General features: G+C 34.2%; 1 protein-coding gene across 1 annotated transcript; it reads left to right on the top strand.

Moving 5' to 3' along the window:
• The first annotated feature begins 4,541 nt into the window (after window positions 1–4,541).
• LOC120630331 (transcription initiation factor IIA subunit 1) lies at window positions 4,542–8,323 on the top strand. Its single transcript, XM_039899528.1, has one exon. It carries the CDS (start codon window positions 4,883–4,885, stop codon window positions 5,867–5,869), a length of 987 nt encoding a protein of 328 aa, XP_039755462.1. The 5' UTR covers window positions 4,542–4,882; the 3' UTR covers window positions 5,870–8,323.
• The last annotated feature ends 13,552 nt before the right edge of the window (window positions 8,324–21,875 follow it).

The raw sequence follows: 21,875 nt of genomic DNA, 5'->3' as shown, positions 1-21,875 counted from the left end.
ATTAGAGATGTATCATCAGCAAACAGTACAATGTCACAGGTTTCACTGACATGGTGTGGTAGATCATTTATATACACCAAAAATAGAAAGGGACCCAAGATTGAACCCTGTGGGACACCCATTGACGTAGCCGACCCCTGCGACTTAATGTCTTTTATGCAAACCCTTTGGGTTCTGTCACTGAGATAAGAGGCAACCAAATTTAGTGCAACGTTTTTGATACCATAATGGGCTAGTTTAAGAAGCAAGGTTTTATGATCGACACAATCGAATGCTTTGGATAGATCACAAAAAACACCAATGGCATTCTGCGAACGTTCCCAGGCATCGTACACATGTTTTAAAAGTTTAGCGCCTGCATCCGTGGTGCTACGACCTTTAGTAAAACCGTACTGCTCCGGATGTAGTAAGTTATTTACATTGAAGTGATTCAAAAGTTGATTTAATATAATTTTTTCAAAGACCTTACTAAGAGCTGGTAAGATTGAAATGGGTCTGTAATTGTTAATGTCGTTTTTATTGCCAGATTTAAATAGAGGTATAAGTTTACTATGTTTCATTAAATTTGGAAAAGTACCTCTATCAACACATTCATTAAAAAGTATGGCTAAGTAAGAGGCAATAACGTCTATAATGTTAGATATTACCATTACTTTTTACAGGTTTTTTTCTGTTTCAACAACTTAAAAGTCTTTATTATATCATATGCAGATATATGTTTAAAATTAAATAAATCGTTGCACTCATTAACGTTGTTCCTCAATAAACTCTGAGCTGCAGTAGGTGAAGAATTAAGTGAATCAGTCAACAAAATAGGAACACTCTGAAAAAAGTTTTCAAAGGTACTTGCAACCTCACTGTCAGCGGTAACTTTATTATCATTAATAATTAATTCAAAGTTTACGTTGCGAGATTTAGCTTTCCCAGTTTCATTATTAACAATTTTCCAGGTCGTTTGTACTTTGTTATCCGATTTTATGATTTGATCCTTAAAGTATAGCGACTTAGCATGAAAGCAAACGTTCTTAAACGTTTTAGAGTACATTTTTACGTGTTGTAGGAAAGCTGGAGTATGGTTATATTGTTTTTCACCATAGAGCTCATACAAATTATCTCTACTTTTGTATATGCCAATAGTTGCCCAATCGCTAAACTTAATTTTTTTATTGAAATCTATATGTTTGAAATTGAATATTTTGTTAAATTCATTTTCTATAATATTAAAGAGCGTACCATAAATGCTGTCAGGATGACCGTTCTTAAAGACAAGGGCAGGAATTTTGGATGATATTTCACCTTTGAATCGCGTCAATTTGCTCTTAGTTATCGGCCTACACTTGACGATATGTTTATCTTTGTTTATATTATTCAAAACAGTAATTTGTTGGCCACAATGATCTGATCTTAAGTTGGTTATTATCGATTTACCTAAGATATCACAGTTGAGAAAAATATTATCTAAACACGATGCTGAGGTTGCTGTGATTCTAGTAGGTTCACTAAAAGCATAATTTAAATTAAAACATTTAAATAAGTTTAGCAACCTAGTCGTAGTTGCATTACTAAGTAAAATATCAACATTAAAATCCCCGCATACTATTGCTTTTTTTGTGGATACAGACAATCGCTTAAGCACATCTTCCATTACAAAATACAAAAAATATTACTTCACAGGCTTTAGAGGTAAACTATTTACTGTCTCTGAGACTTATCTGTGAAACCGAATCGCTAATAGTTTTAAGTAAGTAAACCACTGCCATAGTTTTTACTGACTGTGCCCTATCATCGAATTCAAAATGAAAATCTAGTGACTCCTGTCAGTTTATTAGGTACTTGTTACGTAGTGTAGTTAATATGCGCGTGTCGGTCTTTTATCTACAAAAGAGTTGTTATAAGTAAACATTTGTGATGTTCTGAATTAGTATGTTATATATATGTTTCTTTTCATTGAATATTTCTACGGGGTGATTCCTTATGAAATATAACACCCTTTAATAGAATTTCGTTATTCGGTTACACGTTGCATTATTATATAAATTTGTGAGCTTCCGTGTTCTTTAAAAGCCTTGATTAGTGCGCGGGATAATCTTCTGGGGTTTATAAATTTCTGAATGAATGGAAGAAACTTCGAAGTGAAAAGGCGGCGATTCAAAATCCCAAAAATATTCAATTCCATACATCCACACACAACAATTTCAGACATCCAAGCCCGATTTTACTTGTTACTATTGATGCCTACGCCCTCCGCAGCCTCTACTCACACCGAAGACTCACCTCGGCATCTGAAGACTCGATGGACTCCTTCACTCCCTCCTTTTTCCCTCCACATTCCGTCTGACTTCCTTTCTCGACAACATAAAATCACCAGACATAAAAAACAATACCAAATAGACATCTAAAAAAAACTTCATGAGATCCAAAAAAACGCGCCCACTCGCACCAATAGTTTTCTCACCCTTTTCCTCGCATGCATTAAAAGCACATCTATGACAATTATTTTCATGCGAAAAAAAGAAGCAGTTTGGTGAACAGATAATTTAGTAGGTATATCTAGGATATATCTATACTAATAACATGCGAAAGTGTCTGTTCGTTTGTTTGTCAGCAGTTGAACTGATTCTTTTTTTTTTTTTATATAGCTTGCATCCTGCGGATGGACATTAGATATATATTTATCGCGAAAAGCTGCTGGTAAAAGTTACCGACTCACTTGGCGCTCAACATTTTTAAATTAGTCGAGGAATAACCTAAGTGCATTATAATAGCACTTTTGATATTTTTTTGTAATTTGTAGATACCTAACCAAAAGTAAGTAGGTACGTAAAAAAGGCATAAATAAAAAATATTAATGGCTTGAAGCAATAGTATAGGCACTGAAATATGAACATGTACGGGAGCTATTGTGATACGCTCGACCGTAACAATAGGAAGATCTTCCTCCGAGCGGATGATCGTGCTCGGGGACCGAGGTTCGAACATTCATTTTTGGAAGTTGTATATGTAGGCATTCTTAGTGAACACTTCGCTAGCGCGATGCAGGATTTTTGTGGCGCCATCTAGTTCTGTAATGTGGAGACCGCTACAGTATTCCCCTCCGAGACTGGAAGTCTTACCATTGAAGCAGTGTTGCTTGAGGTGTACAGCATTGCGAGAATCGACCGTCGCTGTTGACGTGCTGAGTGATCGTGTAGCTACTCCCATGCCTTGCAGGATTGACAGTCGTCAATGTGCTTGCTGTAGTATGCCTCTCGTATACCAATCGTGTCCGTACGTTGCGTGCGTTGAGAGCGTTGCGTGCGTTGCGAGCGTTGAGAGCGTTGCGTGCGTTGAGAGCGTTGCGTGCGTTGAGAGCGTTGCGTGCGTTGAGAGCGTGCGTGCGTTGAGAGCGTTGCGTGCATTGAGACAGAACCCTCATAACCCGAATACGCCCCGCGCACGCCTCACTTCACACCTGCGTAATGTTGCTGGCTCACAAACTTCTCCCATTGTTACCATATTATGGTAAACGTCTTAGACAACATTAGAGGTAAAACGATTACTGTCAATTACTAATACTTAGTGTTAAAGTGAAGTAAGTGGTTTTCGATACTTCCATATTAGTCTTATACAGGGTTTCTGAATGATCTTAATTCTGTGAGTATAGGTAATAACAAAAAGATTCGAAAACACAAGTGTAAAAATCCATCTTTCCACACTATAAACAACTAGTATACCAAAAAGTATCAACCACCTTTTGAGCAACTGTGTTAATTAAAAACTTCTACAGTGTGAGATTGTAGTTGAAGGCATATCACTAATAACTAAATAATTATTAAGCTTTAGGCACCTAGGTATATCAAATAATTTATTGATAATTTCAATATCCTTAAATAAATAGTTTGAAGCAATCATATTCTTAAGACTCACAATAATTAATCATTTAGTGTTGGGTCGCGAAAATTGAGTCATTACAAAGTAAAACGAGGTACAGATTTTTTTAGATTGCTTAACCGATAATTTATAACTGTGCCTGATAATTAAATGACTGTAGAACATTTTGCTTACTGGTTTGGAGAAAATGTGTGAAAAACTTTACTTAGGTATGTCGGGTGTCATACAATGCGCGACGTGACCAGATGAACTAAAAATTATAATCTCATTGATTGCTAAAATAATCACAAATAATTATTATTATAAACGGAAAATTATGCCCACCGTATTTCACTATTAAAAAATAATAGATAAGTATAAGGAGTTCTCCTACTTAAAAAGTATCATCTCATAAATTATTCTATCATCAACTATTTAAGAAAACACATTTAATTCTGTTGAGTCATTTTCGCATAGTACACGATCGATGAACAATGAATTAAAGTAAAACGCTACAAATGGAATCGGGTGGGGCATTGAGTCGTATCTTTAGAGACGGAATGGGTGGCGCTGCTGTCGCGCATGCGTATCAGTCCTTATTTCTATATCAATCGACCATAGACATATTTTTTTATTATCTGGCATTTTACTCTGCCTTCTGTTTCTGTTTCTAGGTTATGTTTTTGGTTTTATTCGTCAATTGTCAAAATTTATGTCGTGAGTGTTTTTCGTGTAATAAGTCGAATAAGTTGAAAAGTTATTAAGTAATATCCTTACTATCCTCGCTTATAATAATTTAAGATCTTTCAGTGTTTGCTGCATGAAGATAATTCGATAATTCTTAAATGTCTGCATAGTAGTTAGTGACTGTTTCGGATTGACATTGAGATAATATGTGAATAGTTTTAAGTCGATGCGCACTTTTAATTACCTGAGTTAGTAGCGCAGTCGTCAGCTGTAGTTATACCGTAAATATCTGCTTCGGGATACATGTAATCTTTTAATTTCTACGGCGTACACAACCAACGTCAAAATGACTATGAGTCAGTTATCTGTTATGAAACTTTACAATACCGTGGTTGACGATGTGATAGCCGGAGTGCGCGATTGTTTTTTGGACGATGGTGTTGACGAACAAGTGTTGCAGGAGTTGAAACAATTATGGAAAACAAAGTTAACAGCTAGCGGGGCTATGGATCCACCGCGGGCGGATTCCCCGTCGCTGCCACCGCCACCAGCAGTGTTACAAAACTTTCCGAAAGCCAACGGTAGTAACCTGATGCCAAAAAGAGCTCAGGACATGGTACCACAAAGCTCAAGTCACTCTGCTGCGGAGCATGGTGCCCCTCCGTCAAACATAGCCGGAGCTCACCCACACCATATCCTCGACCCCAACAACAAAGTACCTGTACAGCTAACGTTACCCGCTCAACCTGGTGTGCCAGGCTCGCAACCACGATCATTTACAATACAGATTCCTGCATCTGCCCTCAATGGGAACAAGTTGCACCAGGTTCTTACAGGACCGATAATAAATGCTACTATAAGTTTGCCTCAACCACTAGCAGCTACACTACTACAGCAACATATAAACTCTGCATTAGCAAGTCAACAGAATGATTATGATGGTGGTGGAGGTGGCAGGAGTGGAGCAGCTCCATTTTCTCTTGATGGTGCGCTTGACTCATCCGATGATGAAGGCTCAAATGTTGGTGATGGGTCAGAGGATGGTGGTGGTGATGACGATGAGGATGAGGAGTCAGCTGAGGAGCGGGCGGAGGAAGAAGAAGAGGAGAGAGATGAGAGTGGAGGAGCAGAGGAAGAACCCCTCAACTCTGGTGATGATGTTTCAGATGAGGAACCTGGTGACATGTTTGACACTGACAATGTAGTTGTTTGTCAATATGACAAGATCACTCGTAGTCGTAACAAGTGGAAGTTCTACCTTAAAGATGGTATTATGAATTTAGCAGGCAAAGATTTTGTTTTTCAGAAGGCCAATGGTGATGCAGAGTGGTGAATTTTTGTTTATTGATAGAATAATGTGTAACAATATTGGTGTAATAGTTCTGGTTGAGAGTATACTAAAAAGCAAACCTAATAGTATTGGCTTAAGATTTTGTAGATATAGTTTACGTAATTATATGGTTCAGCATCTTTTACAATTCACACACAAACACCGCTTTTAGGTTGACGAAGGATATGACAACCAAAAGTGTGCAAAGAAAAAAAAGATATTAAATCTGTTGTCAAATAAAATTCTCCATTGTATAGGTAGATAATATAATTTTTAAAAAAAGATTAAAGTGCTTTGCTGATTCTTAGTTTTAGTTAGTGTTGTTATCATTATCTTAAATATGATATTACATATACCAAAAAAAAAAAATTGCTGCCATATAAAACTTTTATTCAAATTTGTTTGATTTTATTACTTTTGGATTGGTTGCATTGACTTTTTATTTTAAAGCTGCATTAGATGTTGATCAATGTTCTTTATGGTCAACCTAAAGGTATATTTATTTACAAATACATCTTAAATGACCACAGGTTGAATATAAAATAATCTGAAATGTTTATATATAAAAGATATTACAGCATTAAAATTGGTAAAACAGAAATATGCTTCACCTTTATTAAAGCATATTTATGTATTGTAAACATTTAAAATTTTACCACATTAACTAACATATAAGATGCAATATTTAAAAAATCTTAAGTCCATACTGCTTGCGAAAATTTTAGACTGTACCTACATAGGTGATGGTTAAATATGATGTGAATTTTAATATTAGATAAACCACCCATGTGTATATTAAATTTCTTGATTAGCTTCACTATTGCATTTTGGAATCAGTTCAAAGAAGAAAAATATTTAAATAATGTAAAGTACTTGTTGAGTATGATGTGTAAACAAATTTTACAAAATTCTTTTCTTTTATATTATAATAGTTTATGCTTGCATTAAATAAAAGGCTGACCATATAAAAGCAAAACTGAAGTAGGTACCATTTGCTTATCTTCTAACAGGTTACTGTGCAGTTTCTCTAAACTTCAATTCCAAAAAATAACAACTTATATTATATCCTATGTTATAACATATAAGATATAATAATAATTGAATACACTGGCTAAAAATAGTCTGTTTAGAAAAACCACTTGCTCAGTGACTGACTGACTTACTTATAATTTGTAGGCACTAACAAGCCTACTATAAAGGGGCTTCTAACTTATATTACAAAAAACTGAACTTTGTGAGAAACAGCTGGCTACCTTCTGATAAAAACCTAAATAGCTGCAATATGCTTTAACTTTTCTGATAGGCAAACTTGTTGTTTTCTTCCAAAACACATAATTTAATAAAACTTCTTATGTACTCATCCCACATTTTTTATGGAGATGACCATAAATTAGCAACTATCAAAAAGTTACAGAATATAGTCTAGAAACATTGCTTATTTTTTGCTGCATATGTGTCTGTCCTTTCTGTGGCAGCTATACTCAAACATTATAATATGCTAGTTATATTATGAATAAGCTAGTTGGAAATGAGGGACCTCAGCTGATTGGGATATTAGTTTTCCTAATAAATAATAAGAAAAAATCTTAACTTTTCACAGTACCTAATTTAATCATAATTTTAGAGACACTGACACTACAAAATTGCCATTACAAAATATGCAATAAGAACTTAAATATTAGCTGATCATTAACAATGAAATGGGTTATGGATGAAGATGGCTACAGCACAAGGGTTATGTATGCGGATCTTATGTAAATATATCTAATGATCCTATACAATATTTAAACAATAATTCACACACAGATGTTAAAACTATTTCAAGTCATTACAGGTTAGGGTTGTAAATTTTTTGCTTAGGTTAATTTTATATGAAAATGTGTTTATTTGAAATTTGAATCATTCTTCTTAATTGAGTATTAATAATACATCATATGGTGTTATTGTGTGTGTGTGTGCTAGCACCCCTTTCCAACTAACTTTGATAAATATAAATTTTGAGATAATACTGCCTTCTTAAAATGTAGGCACTGTATACAATGTAATCTTATAATTTTCGATCGTTTTACAATAAAATTGATTATAATGATTTGGCATGTACTGTTTGTTACCAAATTTGAAATATTAAACTAATAATTACAATTTTTAGTAGCCTTTTATGATGTGAATACTAAGTTACATAAATTAACTATTGAATCTTATGGAGGTGTACCTAATGAGTAGGAACTGCAAACTGGGATTGCAAGTAAAAAACCATTAATGAATATCTCAGATATGTGTAAAAAAAGTTTATTATGTTTATTTGTGCATTTGTTTGGTTATTAGTTGCAAATTGTGTTAAGGTTGATTCGGAAATGAGTGAACGGGAACCTTTAAGCAGTTTCAACACCACAGAATCTGTTTTAAAAATACTGTAGAAGCATATGGTAGATGAATAAAGTTACCCGAAGTCCACTACAGATTGTTTTTATGATACCTTTACCAATCAAAAAAAATTTTTTATCTGACCTAAACTGGAAGTTATGAAAATGATATTCTATTCACTTTATTCTTTGTGGAAAGGGTTAACACTATCTTTACTTTTCTTGACTTTGACTTGTCAAACCAGTTTGTTTAACATCCTTTTTCTATTTTAAATATATCTGTTGAAAAGTTGCTAAGCAAAGTCGTTATTTGTAAATGACATCAATAATTTATATGGATAATGATAGTACACCTAATTGTTTCTAACTTGTCTTCAACCTTTCCGTTATTTTATGGGTTAAGTAGATTTAAAAAAATTAAAGAAGCAAATGTAAATAAATAAATTAAAACAAACATAATAAACAGAGTTTGTCTTTCTGTAAGTGTGTTTTAAAAAAAATAAACTATACTAAAAAGTAATGAAACGATTGTTGATGTTTACATTATAAGATCGGTAAGAAAAAATAGACTAATAAACCGATAGATAACAGATAGATTGACATTAGAGATTTATGTAAAATAGAATATCACCACTATATTAAAGCAGTAAGACCTATTATACAAACTTTCAACTGTTAACAATAACCCCCTCAAAGTTACTTATGTACGCGCTCAGAATATTGAAATTGTACTTAAAATATTTCAAATTTTCCTTCATACTTGATTATGTACGTAATCTCTCATATAAACAAATATTTCAGTTTTAACTAATTTTAGTTGCGATGAGTGAAATCTTATGTATTGCATTGTTCTTTGTCTGCTTATGAAAAATGCAGTAACATATGTTATTGAAAGTATAATCTCTATCTACTATACACTAATTTCAAAAATGTTTTTTATTGCATTTCATTAGTTTTACGTAGATGGCAACAAAATAAGTATTTATCAAATACCGATTTTATACCACGTTGTATATTAAATGAGTTTTCAAAGCCAGAAGCATTATAACAGGATAACTATTGTGCTTATTACGAAGATTTTAATCGATATTCACAAAATTCATATTACCTTGCTGGTAATTAAACATCAATGAGAAAAAAACTAAATAGTTTAGAAACTCGATATAAAGTTCTCGTGAATATTCAAGGAATATTATTGTCAAGATCAAGAAGAATGAATGAATGAATAGTCAAGGTCATAATCACAAGATCCTTTTTTTTTTTTTTCAAAAATGGCTAAAGATCAATGTGACAAACAAAAGTGATTTGTATAAATATTGGTCAAACCTTATACATACAGAATTCAAGTATTTTAGTTAGTCAATAAATAATTTCGATAAATAGTTCATAAAATAAGGATATCAGACTTTGATTTCACTTTTTTAAGAAATCTTCGTGCTGATTCGGTTGTTCCCATTAGGGCCAGACCAGGCACGGCAGGACAGCAAAGAACAAGAAAAATAATATCCCCTGCCCTGCCGTTCCCGATGAGTTGTGCCATTAACTAAATTGACAGGTATGTAGTGCTACTCTCTTCACAATGTTCCCTGCAAAAAGGATAGGTCAATTTAGAGATTTAAGTACAACCGAATTGGTAATATTTTAAGATAATTTATTAAGCAAATTAATCAAAAAATCAACAAAATCTTCCCTCGGTTTTGTCAGACTGTCCAAAAATATCATTATACCAAAAAAAAAAATTGAGATAAATTATCATCTATATTAAATCAAAATATTTTTTTTGGTGTACATTTTTCTTTTTGGTTTATAGGTAGAAATTATTTTTAACATTATTTTAAACGCGTGTGTGTATAGTTATAATGTAATATTGCCTAAGATACTTGTAATAATTACAAAACAATTCTTCCACCCTACTGAAACTTTTAATTTATTTTTTCTTGTCTGTAAAGAACACTCCGTGTCAACCTTAGTAAATTTTGTCAAGACGTTTGTTGCCCAAGCTGATGTCAATCCTATAATTGCAAGTAACACGAGTAGTTTAATTGCTTTTGCCGCTTAACAAAAAATTTAAAAATACTGACAGTTAAAATATCTACTTACCTATATTGTCTAAAGAACCATAAGTTCGTGTGTTTTTTATAATTATTCATATTAGGATTTACATTAATATTACAGTATGAAGCCACAGTGCGTAATACTGTCCGCCATTTAGTGTTTTCCAGAAGAGCGGCCAAGCATGCAACCTGTAAAAATCAATAGATGACATCTTTCCAAATAATTATTGTATAAGACCAAAATTCTTAGATTTCCGAGATATATGCTATCATAGTTTTACTAACAGTATGCGCGACAAATAGGACCAGCTAAAGGCGATTCCAGGCATAGCGCAAAAAATACTAAAGAATTACATTTGTAAAGTAATTTGTTATGTTGTGGTATGCCACCCTGTGCACTAAACTTAAGTGTCCAAAACCTTTTATTTCAAGATAATTTTCCATCCCTAGTTTTACCTTCATTTACATGGTTAATTAGAATTTGTGATATGATATTTCTTATTTAATCAGTTAAAATGACAATATCTTGAAATGGTTGAAATAGATTCACCATGTCATGTAATTCAAAATAATTCTTGTATTTTGGTTACTCTTAACTACTCGTATAATATTAGTATAGGATTTGTTAAAACCACTATGTGATGATGTTGATGAGAATGGTAATAATAATAAAATAATATGTTGCATTATTTCGTATTTTTATTATGTTCTACTTATTTTAAAAGTTCTCAAACTCAGTATTGCCTATTGGTGCAAAGGTAATAATACAAATCCTAACATAAATTGACAGATCTAAAAATGCTTCACAATGTTTAACGTGGGAAAGGATGGAAAGTGCTATTTTTACACGTGTCAATTTAGTTCAGCATGACCTATATTTTTAACGTAATTGGTATCTACCCTTATATTAATGGGATACGCTTAGGACCTCAATGTTGTTGATTTTATATAGAGCAAGATTTTGTTGGTTCTGAGATTTGTTTAAACAAAATATGTTGTAAGCAAATCTCTGAACAAGAACGATGTACAAAAAAAATATAATATATTTCCTTTGGAGATAATTACATTCAGTTCACTTAGCCCTTCTTTTCAAAAGCAAAAAGGGGTCGGTTATGCTGCTTAAGCAACGCTGGCCTTCGTATATTCGATGGGATTCGGCCTTTGGAAATCCTTATTCAGCCAATGGTCTTTGCTCTAAGTCACAATCACCGAACCTCTTTCTTCTTTTAAGAGCTTAGGCCCACCACGCTGCTATGTAGGTCGGCGCGCAAATATTAGTTTACATCTTATATACAACGTTTAACCCAAATACGAATACAGAAGAAGGGTGCGTAAGTATATTTCATGAGGAATCACCCTGTAAAAATATGAAATCAAAAGATGCATATTTTTTTCTATGCAAACTAATTCTAAACAATCGAAGTGTTTGCTTATGACACCCCTATTTAAGATTAAATACCGACACGCGCATAGTACCTACCCTACGCGACGCGTCCCTTATAAAGTGATCCGAGTCACATACATGATTTTAATTTTGCATGTGATGTTAGGGCTGTATCTGATTACTTTAAGTAAAAACTATGGCAGTGGTTTACATAAAAACTATTAGGTTTTCGATTTCACAGATAAGTCTCAGAGACAGAACATAATGTATCTGTAAAGCTTGTGAAGTATTATTTCTGTTTTTATTTACACCTTATATATACCTAAATAGATAGGTAGGTACTTATTTATCTTGAAAAACATCCATCGCGCCAATGGGTAAGTACAGTTATTAAAAATCCAACAAAGGAAAAGCATGAGTCTACTTCAATTCATTTCAAAGGAGAGAATATTGCGGTGCAAGCTCCGGATAAGAAGAAAGGCTACTTGTAGATTTGTTTCGAAACTCGACGGTCCAATTATCCGCGATAATCCCGCGCAGCCGCCATGTAATTTCCTACATTGCGCGCAGTCGCAGTTTTTATTGTCATTTGTGCTATTATAATGTGCTTAGTGACTGCAAAATGTAAAGTAGTAACTATTGTTACTGTTAAATTTAATAGATGTACCTAAGAGAAATATATCTGGTCATGGCGGAAAGCGATTATAGCTAGTTGTTAGGACCACGGCCTCCCTTTCGAGTTTGTACCCGGCATGCAACTTTAACTATCAAATTCAGAGTTATGTGCGTTTTTAATTTATGCAATGAAACCTTGAAAAAATGCTCTTTGTATTCCAGTCAAATATGCAAGTTTGACGAAAATAAGTACTTAGTCAGGAACTAAGTAAATGGTTTGTTTCGTATACTAACGGTCCATTTAGTAGTGATGTAGGTATACATGAAACCAGTAGCTGTGGTACACCCCTTGGTAATTGAATTATCTGCACAACCGAATAGCACTCTCAAAACTTCCGTTTAGTAATATTTTGGTAATAATATTTGTTTCAGGTAGGTATCGTAAAGTTTTAGTACTCCCTAGAGCTGAATAAAGTCAGTAGATAATTAGAAGGTACTTACGGTTACATAACTATACATTTAAGTAATAATAATATGTTCTATAACAAATAAGAACCTACTTAAGTCAGCAATTTCAACAAAAGTAAGGTCTGATTTGTCAATACTCCGCTCGCAAAAGGTCAAGTAAAAGGAGTGGGGCTGACTCGTTCACCACTCCAAATCCAACCAAATGACAAACATAAATACCCCTTTCGACTCTGCGTTGTCAACCTTTTCAAAGATATCTGCTTTTTTATTTAAAAAAAAAATGTGCGAATGAGCCTAACTTCGCACAAAAATTCAAGTGAAACCTAACTTTATAGCAAGGCAAGCACTCGGTGGTTGGGTACGGGCATGCTATTGTAGCTTATTTGTATTGTAGGCTCGTTTCGAATCTAGCCAGTAGTGTTGCCCAAATTCAGTCTTGGTCTTGCAGTCTTGGTCTTGTTCTTGCGTTTTTGCAAGACCAAGACCAAGAACAAGACCGCGTATTTTTAGCAAGACCAAGACCAAGACTGACCGTGCAAGACTTGAGCAAGAACAAGACATAGCCTGCAAGACTCTTGCGTCTTGCAGCTAGGACTTAGCGCTATTTCACGGAGTAGTTAGGTGTAACAGTTCGGTGTATAGGTAGGTAGGTACGCTTAGGAATTCTATGAGACGCAAAAAACTATATCAAAGAATATGAAAAACTGGACCTATGCGCATTACGACTAATACCATAAACATAGCGAATAAAAAAATATCTATTAAAATCAAACTGAGTGCATGCATAGTTATGTTTTAACCATCGGCACTTTGATAATGCGGCATCAAAGGTTTTGTACTTACTTCTCAAAGAAATTTGCCGCTTTTCGGAAGTACATGGTTATGATACACGCGCCGGCGGCTTCTTTTGAAATCTAAAACAATCGTTGCCGCCGCGCCGAAATCATAACATTTGACACTATTCATGCAAAATAATTTCGAATTTTAAGAGTACCTACAGGTGTTCCAAAGAATAAATAAGTTTCAGAGTGCTTAGAATGAAAATGAATACATTATACTGATCACGCAAGTAGTATTATGATTAGGATAAAATGGTGAGGATAGGTAGTAGATGTCATAATAATTCATTCTAGTAAGTAATTATAATATTGATTACTTATATGGTTTTAAACTAATTACTTAGGTACTATTATTGTACATTTAGTCATTATATTTCTTAAGTTTTTACAAGAAAAAATAGCAAAAAAGTGTTCGAATATCTCTGAGAGAGATGATGAGAGTAAGTATTTACTAGCTGTGCCCGCGACTTCGTCCACGAGGAATAGTAACTTTGGAGGTATAGTGACGTTCAGGATTTATTTATTTATTTTAAAACTTCTGTCATCAAACATACAAACGAACTCTTCAGCTTTATAATATTAGTATAGATGCACGCCAAAACATTCACTTATATGTAAAGAATAGTGATTGGCACTAATTCTTTACATATATTTTATTCACGGGTCGCGTCTGTACAAGTAGGTAATATTTAGTGTGTGTTTGTACGCCGCACGCGGCATCGTTCGATTTGCGGCGGCATCCTTTTCATAGAGCCGGCACGTGACGAGGCGGCGCGGTAAAAAGCAAGGAAACGTACTATAAATGAAGGAATTATTTTAATTCCAGTCATTTCCAATTGAGCTGTGCTTCGATTCTAACTTAATAATTGTTTTTACTAATTCTCGTTGTTTTCTAAAAACGTATCACGTGTACAATTTAATATGAGTGACGAAGATTCAAATTATTCTAGTCCGAGTAACGAGAGTTTGAGTCACAGATCTAAAAGACCCAAAAGCAAATTTGAGGAGTTTTTCGAAATAATTCATGCATCCCAAACTGCCTTGTGTAAATTGTGCCAACATAAAAAGATTGAAATAAAAATGAAAAACAGAAACACTTCAGGCTTAAGGAAACATCTAATGTCTTTCCACAAAAAGGAATCAGAAATATTTCTTCCTGTTAAACCAAAATTAAGTGGAGATATCACAAGCTTTTTAGTAACCGCTGGAAGAAGTGGACAGGTAAGAATATTTTTTTAACAGTTAAAAGAATTTTAACTCCGCGTAGCTATTCATGCGATACTTTCAAAAACGCCATTAACTTACGTAAGTATTTTTGAGTTAGTGGTGTTTTCATCTAGGGGTGCGACATATTAAGTATGTAATTATCGTCTTAAATATTTTTTATAAACACCCATATTTTCATTTAATCGGCCAGTAACAACTAAGTACTTTATTTTGGTAAATTACAGTACAGTGCAACCTTAATATAACAGCTACAGTTGATTGGGTGGTGAAAAAATATCTTCCCTTCTCATTTTTCGATGACGAAGCTACACAAGTATATTTTCGACGTATTTGCCCTAATATGGTGTTTCCTAAAAGGTCTACACTTAGAAGGAAAGTCAAAGAGCGATTTGAAGAGCTCCAATTGAATCTCAAGGAACGACTTCAACCATTATCATCTAAAATGTCGTTTACCATTGATGGGTGGACGTCAATTGCTGGTAGGAGTTACTACGGGGTTACTATTCATTATATAGACAACGAATGGAAGTATCGATCTGTAGTTCTTGATTTTATACCATCACGCGGTCGACATACTGGGGAAGATATTGCAACGATTTTCCATGAATGTTTATTGGAATATGGCATAATTGATAAAATACAAGGTATCACGGTCGACAACGCAACTGCAAATACCAAATTTATGTATGAACTGGGCAAACAGCTGCCGCCACACTTTGATTCAGACAATCAACATTTCCGGTGCTTTGCTCACATTTTAAACCTTGGTGTACAAGATTTATTAAAGACCTTAGCATTACACTGTGAGTCTGACACTAACGCGCAAGATCAGCAGTACGAAGACTATGCAGACGAAACTGAGGATGAGGAAGATGAAGAATCTGCACCAAATATTGCTGACTCGCGTACATCTGTAACAAAGTTACGCAGTATTTCCAGTAAAATAAAAAGAAGTGAGATAGTGAAGAAGAAGTTTCAGTCTGCTTGTGAAGCAGCTGGCGTGCCATCAAATCTAAATGCCATTCTTGACTGTCCAACGAGATGGAATTCCACACATGATATGATTGGATTTGGTTTAAAAGTGAGAGCGGGCATTGACATATTGTGCAGTTCTGTCACCGAATTGAATGATTTTCAAATCACAGCTAATGAATGGCAGGTACTCGAAAAATTACATAAATTTCTAATAAACTTTAAACTTTTAAGTACAAAACTTGGTGGAGACAAATATGTTACGTTACCGCTAGTCATTGTATCATTTAATCTCTTGCTAGATAAAATTGAATCCATGGTAAAACAGTTAGATGAGAAACCTAATCGATCTGAAGTGGATGAAAGGCTCATTCTAGCTTTCCAAGCAGCTCGAGACAAAATGCTTAAACATTACAAGAAGAGCAACTGGATTTATTGTACTTCTTTAATTTTAGACCCAAGGCATAAGGCTCAGACTTTTGACCTGACAATGTGGGGGAAGCAACTTAAAACAGAAAGTCTGCGCAAGTTCAATGAACTTTATGAAGAATATAAAAGTCTACACTCACTGAACAAATCTCTGGAATTACCAGAAAAAGACAATAAAGTATGTGATGAAGATGAAGACGTAATAGACTTTGATAAACTCTATGAATGTCCCTCGACGTCATCTGGATCTTGTCTTCAAGGCTTAGTGATAGACGAGTTGGAGGAGTACCTGAGAAAACCAAGAACTGCCAGCTCGGAAGACATTTTAGATTGGTGGAGGACGCATGAGACAGAGTATCCGATTTTATCGAAAATGGCCCGTGATTTTCTCTCAATACCTGCAACTTCAGTACCTGCTGAGAGGTTATTTTCTAAAGCATCATTAGTAATTAGAAAACATAGAAATAGGTTAAGTGATGAGTCAGCCAGATGGTTACTTTGTATTAATTCTTGGTCAAAAGAATTGATATAAAGTATCATAACCTCATTAGGTTAGCTGTTGATTTGTGTTGTATTTTATTATAAGACAGATAAGTATTGTTCTTTAAAATACAGTCAAGTTATTGTAATTAATTTGTTTTTTTACATGTTTTAGCAAATGTAAGCTTATAAATCATAAATGTTTATTAAGAAACAGTTACTTCCATGGAAAACGACATAATTATAGGTCAGTTGATTTTTCGAATTTCTTATCAAATCTTCAGTTATTTATTAATCTGCTTGATCTTTACTATGGCTATGTTAATTCAAGCTCACAATGTTCCAATTCTAATACGTTTTTCTAAGATTTAAAGTAAACTTTAATAAATAGTAATAGACTAATAGGTAATTGCAAGACTTGCAAGACTCTTGCTGCAAGACCAAGACCAAGACCAAGACTGGGAGCGCAAGACCAAAACCAAGACCAAGACCAGGTGTATTGGCGCAAGACCAAGACCAAGACTGGCTAAGTCTCGTCTTGTTCTTGCATTTGGGCAACACTAAATTATACCTACATCTCAACTAAACTGACCTCTTATCTAATCGTTTAATTTAAACTAACATTAGTTTCAAATAGATCATTCATCCTACTTACTATATGAATGCGAAAGTTTGGATGGATGAATATTTTTTTATAGAAAGACCAGTTTGGAAATAGCATATTGGCTAGATTTAATCTCGGGTAAGGTATGGTTGCCGTGACATAGATTAGTTTTCGTTTTTTACGGATATAGTCTAAAATATTACAAATAGTCTGGAGTAACACATAGGCTACTTTTTGTACCGGGAAAATGTGCAGTCCTCGTGGTAAAACCAAAAACTAATCTTATTCCTTTTATTTTACATTAAAATTATCACGCAAACGTATTCACGGGAAGCTTCAAATATTACAGGGAATTCTTTTTTATTTTCTCGGGTTCCAGCCCCTCCTGAAGCAAATACCTACTGTATTTTCCTAACCTTTAAAGCATTACTACGTAGTAGGTAGGTTGTGCTATAATGAAGTAGATTGGATTTTGTTTTCTTAAAAAATCCAATTATTAAAGAAGCTGCATCTGAGCCTTACACAGTCTTGTATTGTTGAAAAATACACGAAGAAACAGGGTACTTTCGGTTACCTACAGAATACATTCGGTTCTAGACGGTAAGATAACAGGAAAAATATAGAAAGAAATATACGATACGAGCATAAGAGAGCGGAACCGGCATAGCTTTCGGAAGTTCACAATTTCATTGCTGAAATTTCAACGCGCTAACTTCCTTACTTTACTTTTAGCACTTGAGGAAATTATAACCTCCAGTAGAAATATATTTATTGCTCTAATTTAACAACACATTGTTATAATAGAGATTGGTAATATCAATATTTGTTGTTTGTTATACGATATTCTCCAAAAAGTGCAACGGATGAAAGTACGCTGTACTTATTTATTTCGTGCTTTAACTAGAAACTGGCATGTCAGTTTTACATAATCCACCAATTCATACCTGCAAAGATATAATGAAATCTGAAAATCGGTTTTGGGCTTATATCTTTATTATATTTATTGTGTATCGTCCATATATAGAAGTTGCGCTCCGAGCCCACTAGTCTAAGCCAGATTTAACAAGCTGCTCCAAACGTACCTACATTGCAACGCTCAGAAAGATATATAACTTATAGAACCTAAACTAGTATCTAGGGTTTGGTAAGAGTAAAACATATATTTATAGCCAATGAGACACTTAACAACGTGAGAAATATTTTCCCTACCTTTCCATACCTACATGGTATATATACTCAAAAATAATCACAAATATAATCTACTTCAATTATTAAAAAAACAATCTCGTATAGAGGTTAAGGTAGGACCCACCCTGAAAGTGCTTTTTTAAAATAATCAAATTGTCGGTCAAAATTAAATTCTTAGCCTCGGGAACGCAAAATATAGACAAAAATAGGACGGGGAAGAAATACGAAATGGAGATTACTAGGATATTTACCGCTATATTACATATACAATATACAGTTTATGTAAGGTACGTAAATTATAAGATTAAAAAGTACCTACTTTTGAAGTGATAACTTCTTAAGGGAGAGTAAACTGCTTCGTTACATATTATCGCGTTACGGCGCACCGGTATGGTAGACAGGAACCTTATCTGTCACTCCACAGCGCCAGCCGTATTTCAACTTAGATATGTTTATGTTAACACTTCCCGAGATGCACCCGTTTTTTTTAATTGATAACAATAAGCTCAATTTAATCTTGACCCTCATACTACTTTACCTACCATCTATAATGTTTTATAAAAGGTAAGTAAACTATTACTTAGCCCAGTGGGTAGCACTTTGACTTCATTTTTTGGGGGGTGAGTTCGAATCCCGGCATGAACATCTAAATTTTTAAGTTATGTGCGTTTTAAGCAACTTAAATATCACCTACGCCTCAGCGTGATAGAAACAGGGCGTTACTTTTAAGACTTGTGATCCTTGCGCACCCCGCGTTGCCATGTTTATAGGCGATCGTTTCACACTTACCATCAGGTGTGCCATCTGTTTCCTCCGTTAATTATAACAACAGAAAAAATATAAAACAGCCTACCTCTTGGCTGAGGGCTTAGTGGTATATTGTATTGAATAGTGTATGTAAACTTACATGGGAAAGTTAATTCATTAGACGATGTACGCGGACGAAGACGTGGTAAACCTCTAGTCGAATAGATGTTTCTACACGCGTTATCAAGTCTAGCCACTGATACCTGTATAGATAATAGGATATTGGACATACAGCTTAACTTGTTCTCGAGAGCATTGAAGTGGACTATCGAATTATCGGCTTTTTGAGAGTTACGAGTAAAAGCTGATGTGTATGTTATACATTGTTCTCTGGTTCAGACTGAAAACTATAGTGCTTATGCTTAGTCAAAATTATTTTCCTCCATTTACTACGACGTTCTTCTATACCTGTGTTACGAACCTTTATCTTTCAACGGCTTGAAGTATCAAGTTAGACCGTGAACCACTCACTCAATGGTCTTTTATTGCTGTAAAAAAGTTTTCTACATTGTTTATATTTTCCTAAATAAATTACTTAGGTAGAAAAATTAAAAGAATAACTGAATTCATTAATTTATTTTTAGCGCATGAAACGTGAATTCTGACTGTTTGTAGTGACTAAAAATTCTTAAAAGAACGTTTAAATAAAAATTGAAATGAAGTACCTAAAGGTACACTTTGTAGTACACCATAACATAACAAAATAATCAGACAAAAAATAAAATAACAATAATAACACAGTTTACCTACTTATGCATTATTTATTTAAACACTTATTACACGAACTTATTGCCTATCTACCAGACTGATCAAGATACTAGCCTAAATATACTATCTAGCTAGCTAAATAGTAACAATATCAAATTAAAAGTAGTAGAACAACTTTTTGTGACAGAGCTCGTCCGGGAAAGTAGCCATTCATATTTTTGCCACCAAGCAGCTATGTTCCAATCTGAGCGGCACTTTTTTGAACGTGTTCCTTGAATACCTTGCAAGTGTTGCTTTTTTTATAGGCGATGGCTTCGACTTACCATCAGGTGGGTCATTTGCTATGGCCGTCAATAATTACAGTAAAAAAAAATAGTACCGACCTACCTTACCCTAACAACCTTACAAGGTAGGTACGGAACCCCTCAGTGCGCGAGTATGACTCGCACCTGACTGAGTTTTTTTTACCATTTTCCCCCTCAATATAAATAATCAATAGCTATCCGAGCGTCGCAGAAAATATTGGAATTGAATATAAAATTTCTTAAGTGGCTATGCATACCAATTAGGCCGTGGCTAAAATAAGAAGTACCACGTATGCATAGTCTGAAGATACAGAGTATCGATTAAACGATGCCAAGCGGGATAGGGACGCGAATCAATTTGGATGACACACTTTACGAGATATTCGTCGAAGCGAATTTACCTGCGCGAGTAAGCTGGTCGACTGAGAGCTGGTGACCCGTTAATACCCAATAATTGAACTTTTATTTTTCATTTATCATTGTTTCCTATATGTGTCGCTATAAGTGGTTTAGGGCAGCTTAGTCTGAACATGTTGACAAATCGGACCAAAGTGCCAAATTTTTCCAGGTACTAGATAAGTACTACTTTTTGATGGGTTCCTCTATCAGCTATTTCGAATTTTATTACAGGTTATTTTGAAGTGATATTGTAAATATCTTGGCTCCCACAAATCTTAATCTAATGCCCGTTTTCTCTGAACCTAGACACCCCCAAATGCTTAATGATTTAGGAGCTGTCTATAAAAAATAACGTTTCACCAACTCATAGGCGATAACTATTGGTAAACTTTTTATGTATGGCTAAGAATCATCTTCGATTAGGCGTTACTTATTTAGCCGTTGTCTTATACGTCGTTACTGATAACGGCTGATAGGTATCCTACATGTCTTGTCCAAATATACCTGGATATTTAGGTCAGGAACTACAACTACACATTTTGAGTCACATGAGGCTGTTAACTACGGGTTAAACCCTAAGTTAGGAAATTGGCGCCATCAACCCCCGTACTTTGGTCGTAAGTCGTAAGTGCATAGTTTCTATGCACGGCTTAGTAGTTAAACTAATCTATAAGAAATTTTGCACAAATGTAGCGTGTATCCTGAAGGCGGACTCTTAGATCTAAGACCGATTGCAAACCTATTATCTTTGATTTAAATTCAGAATTAGAAGTCAAACAAAAGATTTGGCTAATAAGAAAAATGGTAATTTGTAGCTCTAGATAGAATACCTTCGTTTCTAATTAAAATTTATATTTTATTTAGTTATGTTAATATTTTCAATTATTGAGTACGGTCTATAGTATAAGTATAAGAACTTTGAAATTTGATAATAACATTGATCGTAATTATTATTCTATACAAGAGCAACATCTTTCCCCATTATATTGTGTAAATTTAATGGAGATAGTATCAGGTTTTAATTAAGCTAGCGCAGAAACAAGTTATATCTACAGCCTGTAAGTTACACTTCTACTACTATACTGCATATTGTTAAATTTAAAATATGAAACAGTGAAAAATTATTTTAGTTAGCTTCCTTGAAGTTTTATATTTATATCAGGTAAT

This window comes from Pararge aegeria, chromosome 16 (genome assembly GCF_905163445.1).
Source record: "Pararge aegeria chromosome 16, ilParAegt1.1, whole genome shotgun sequence".
Lineage (NCBI taxonomy): Eukaryota > Metazoa > Arthropoda > Insecta > Lepidoptera > Nymphalidae > Pararge > Pararge aegeria.
This window is presented reverse-complemented; position numbering and strand designations above follow the sequence as displayed.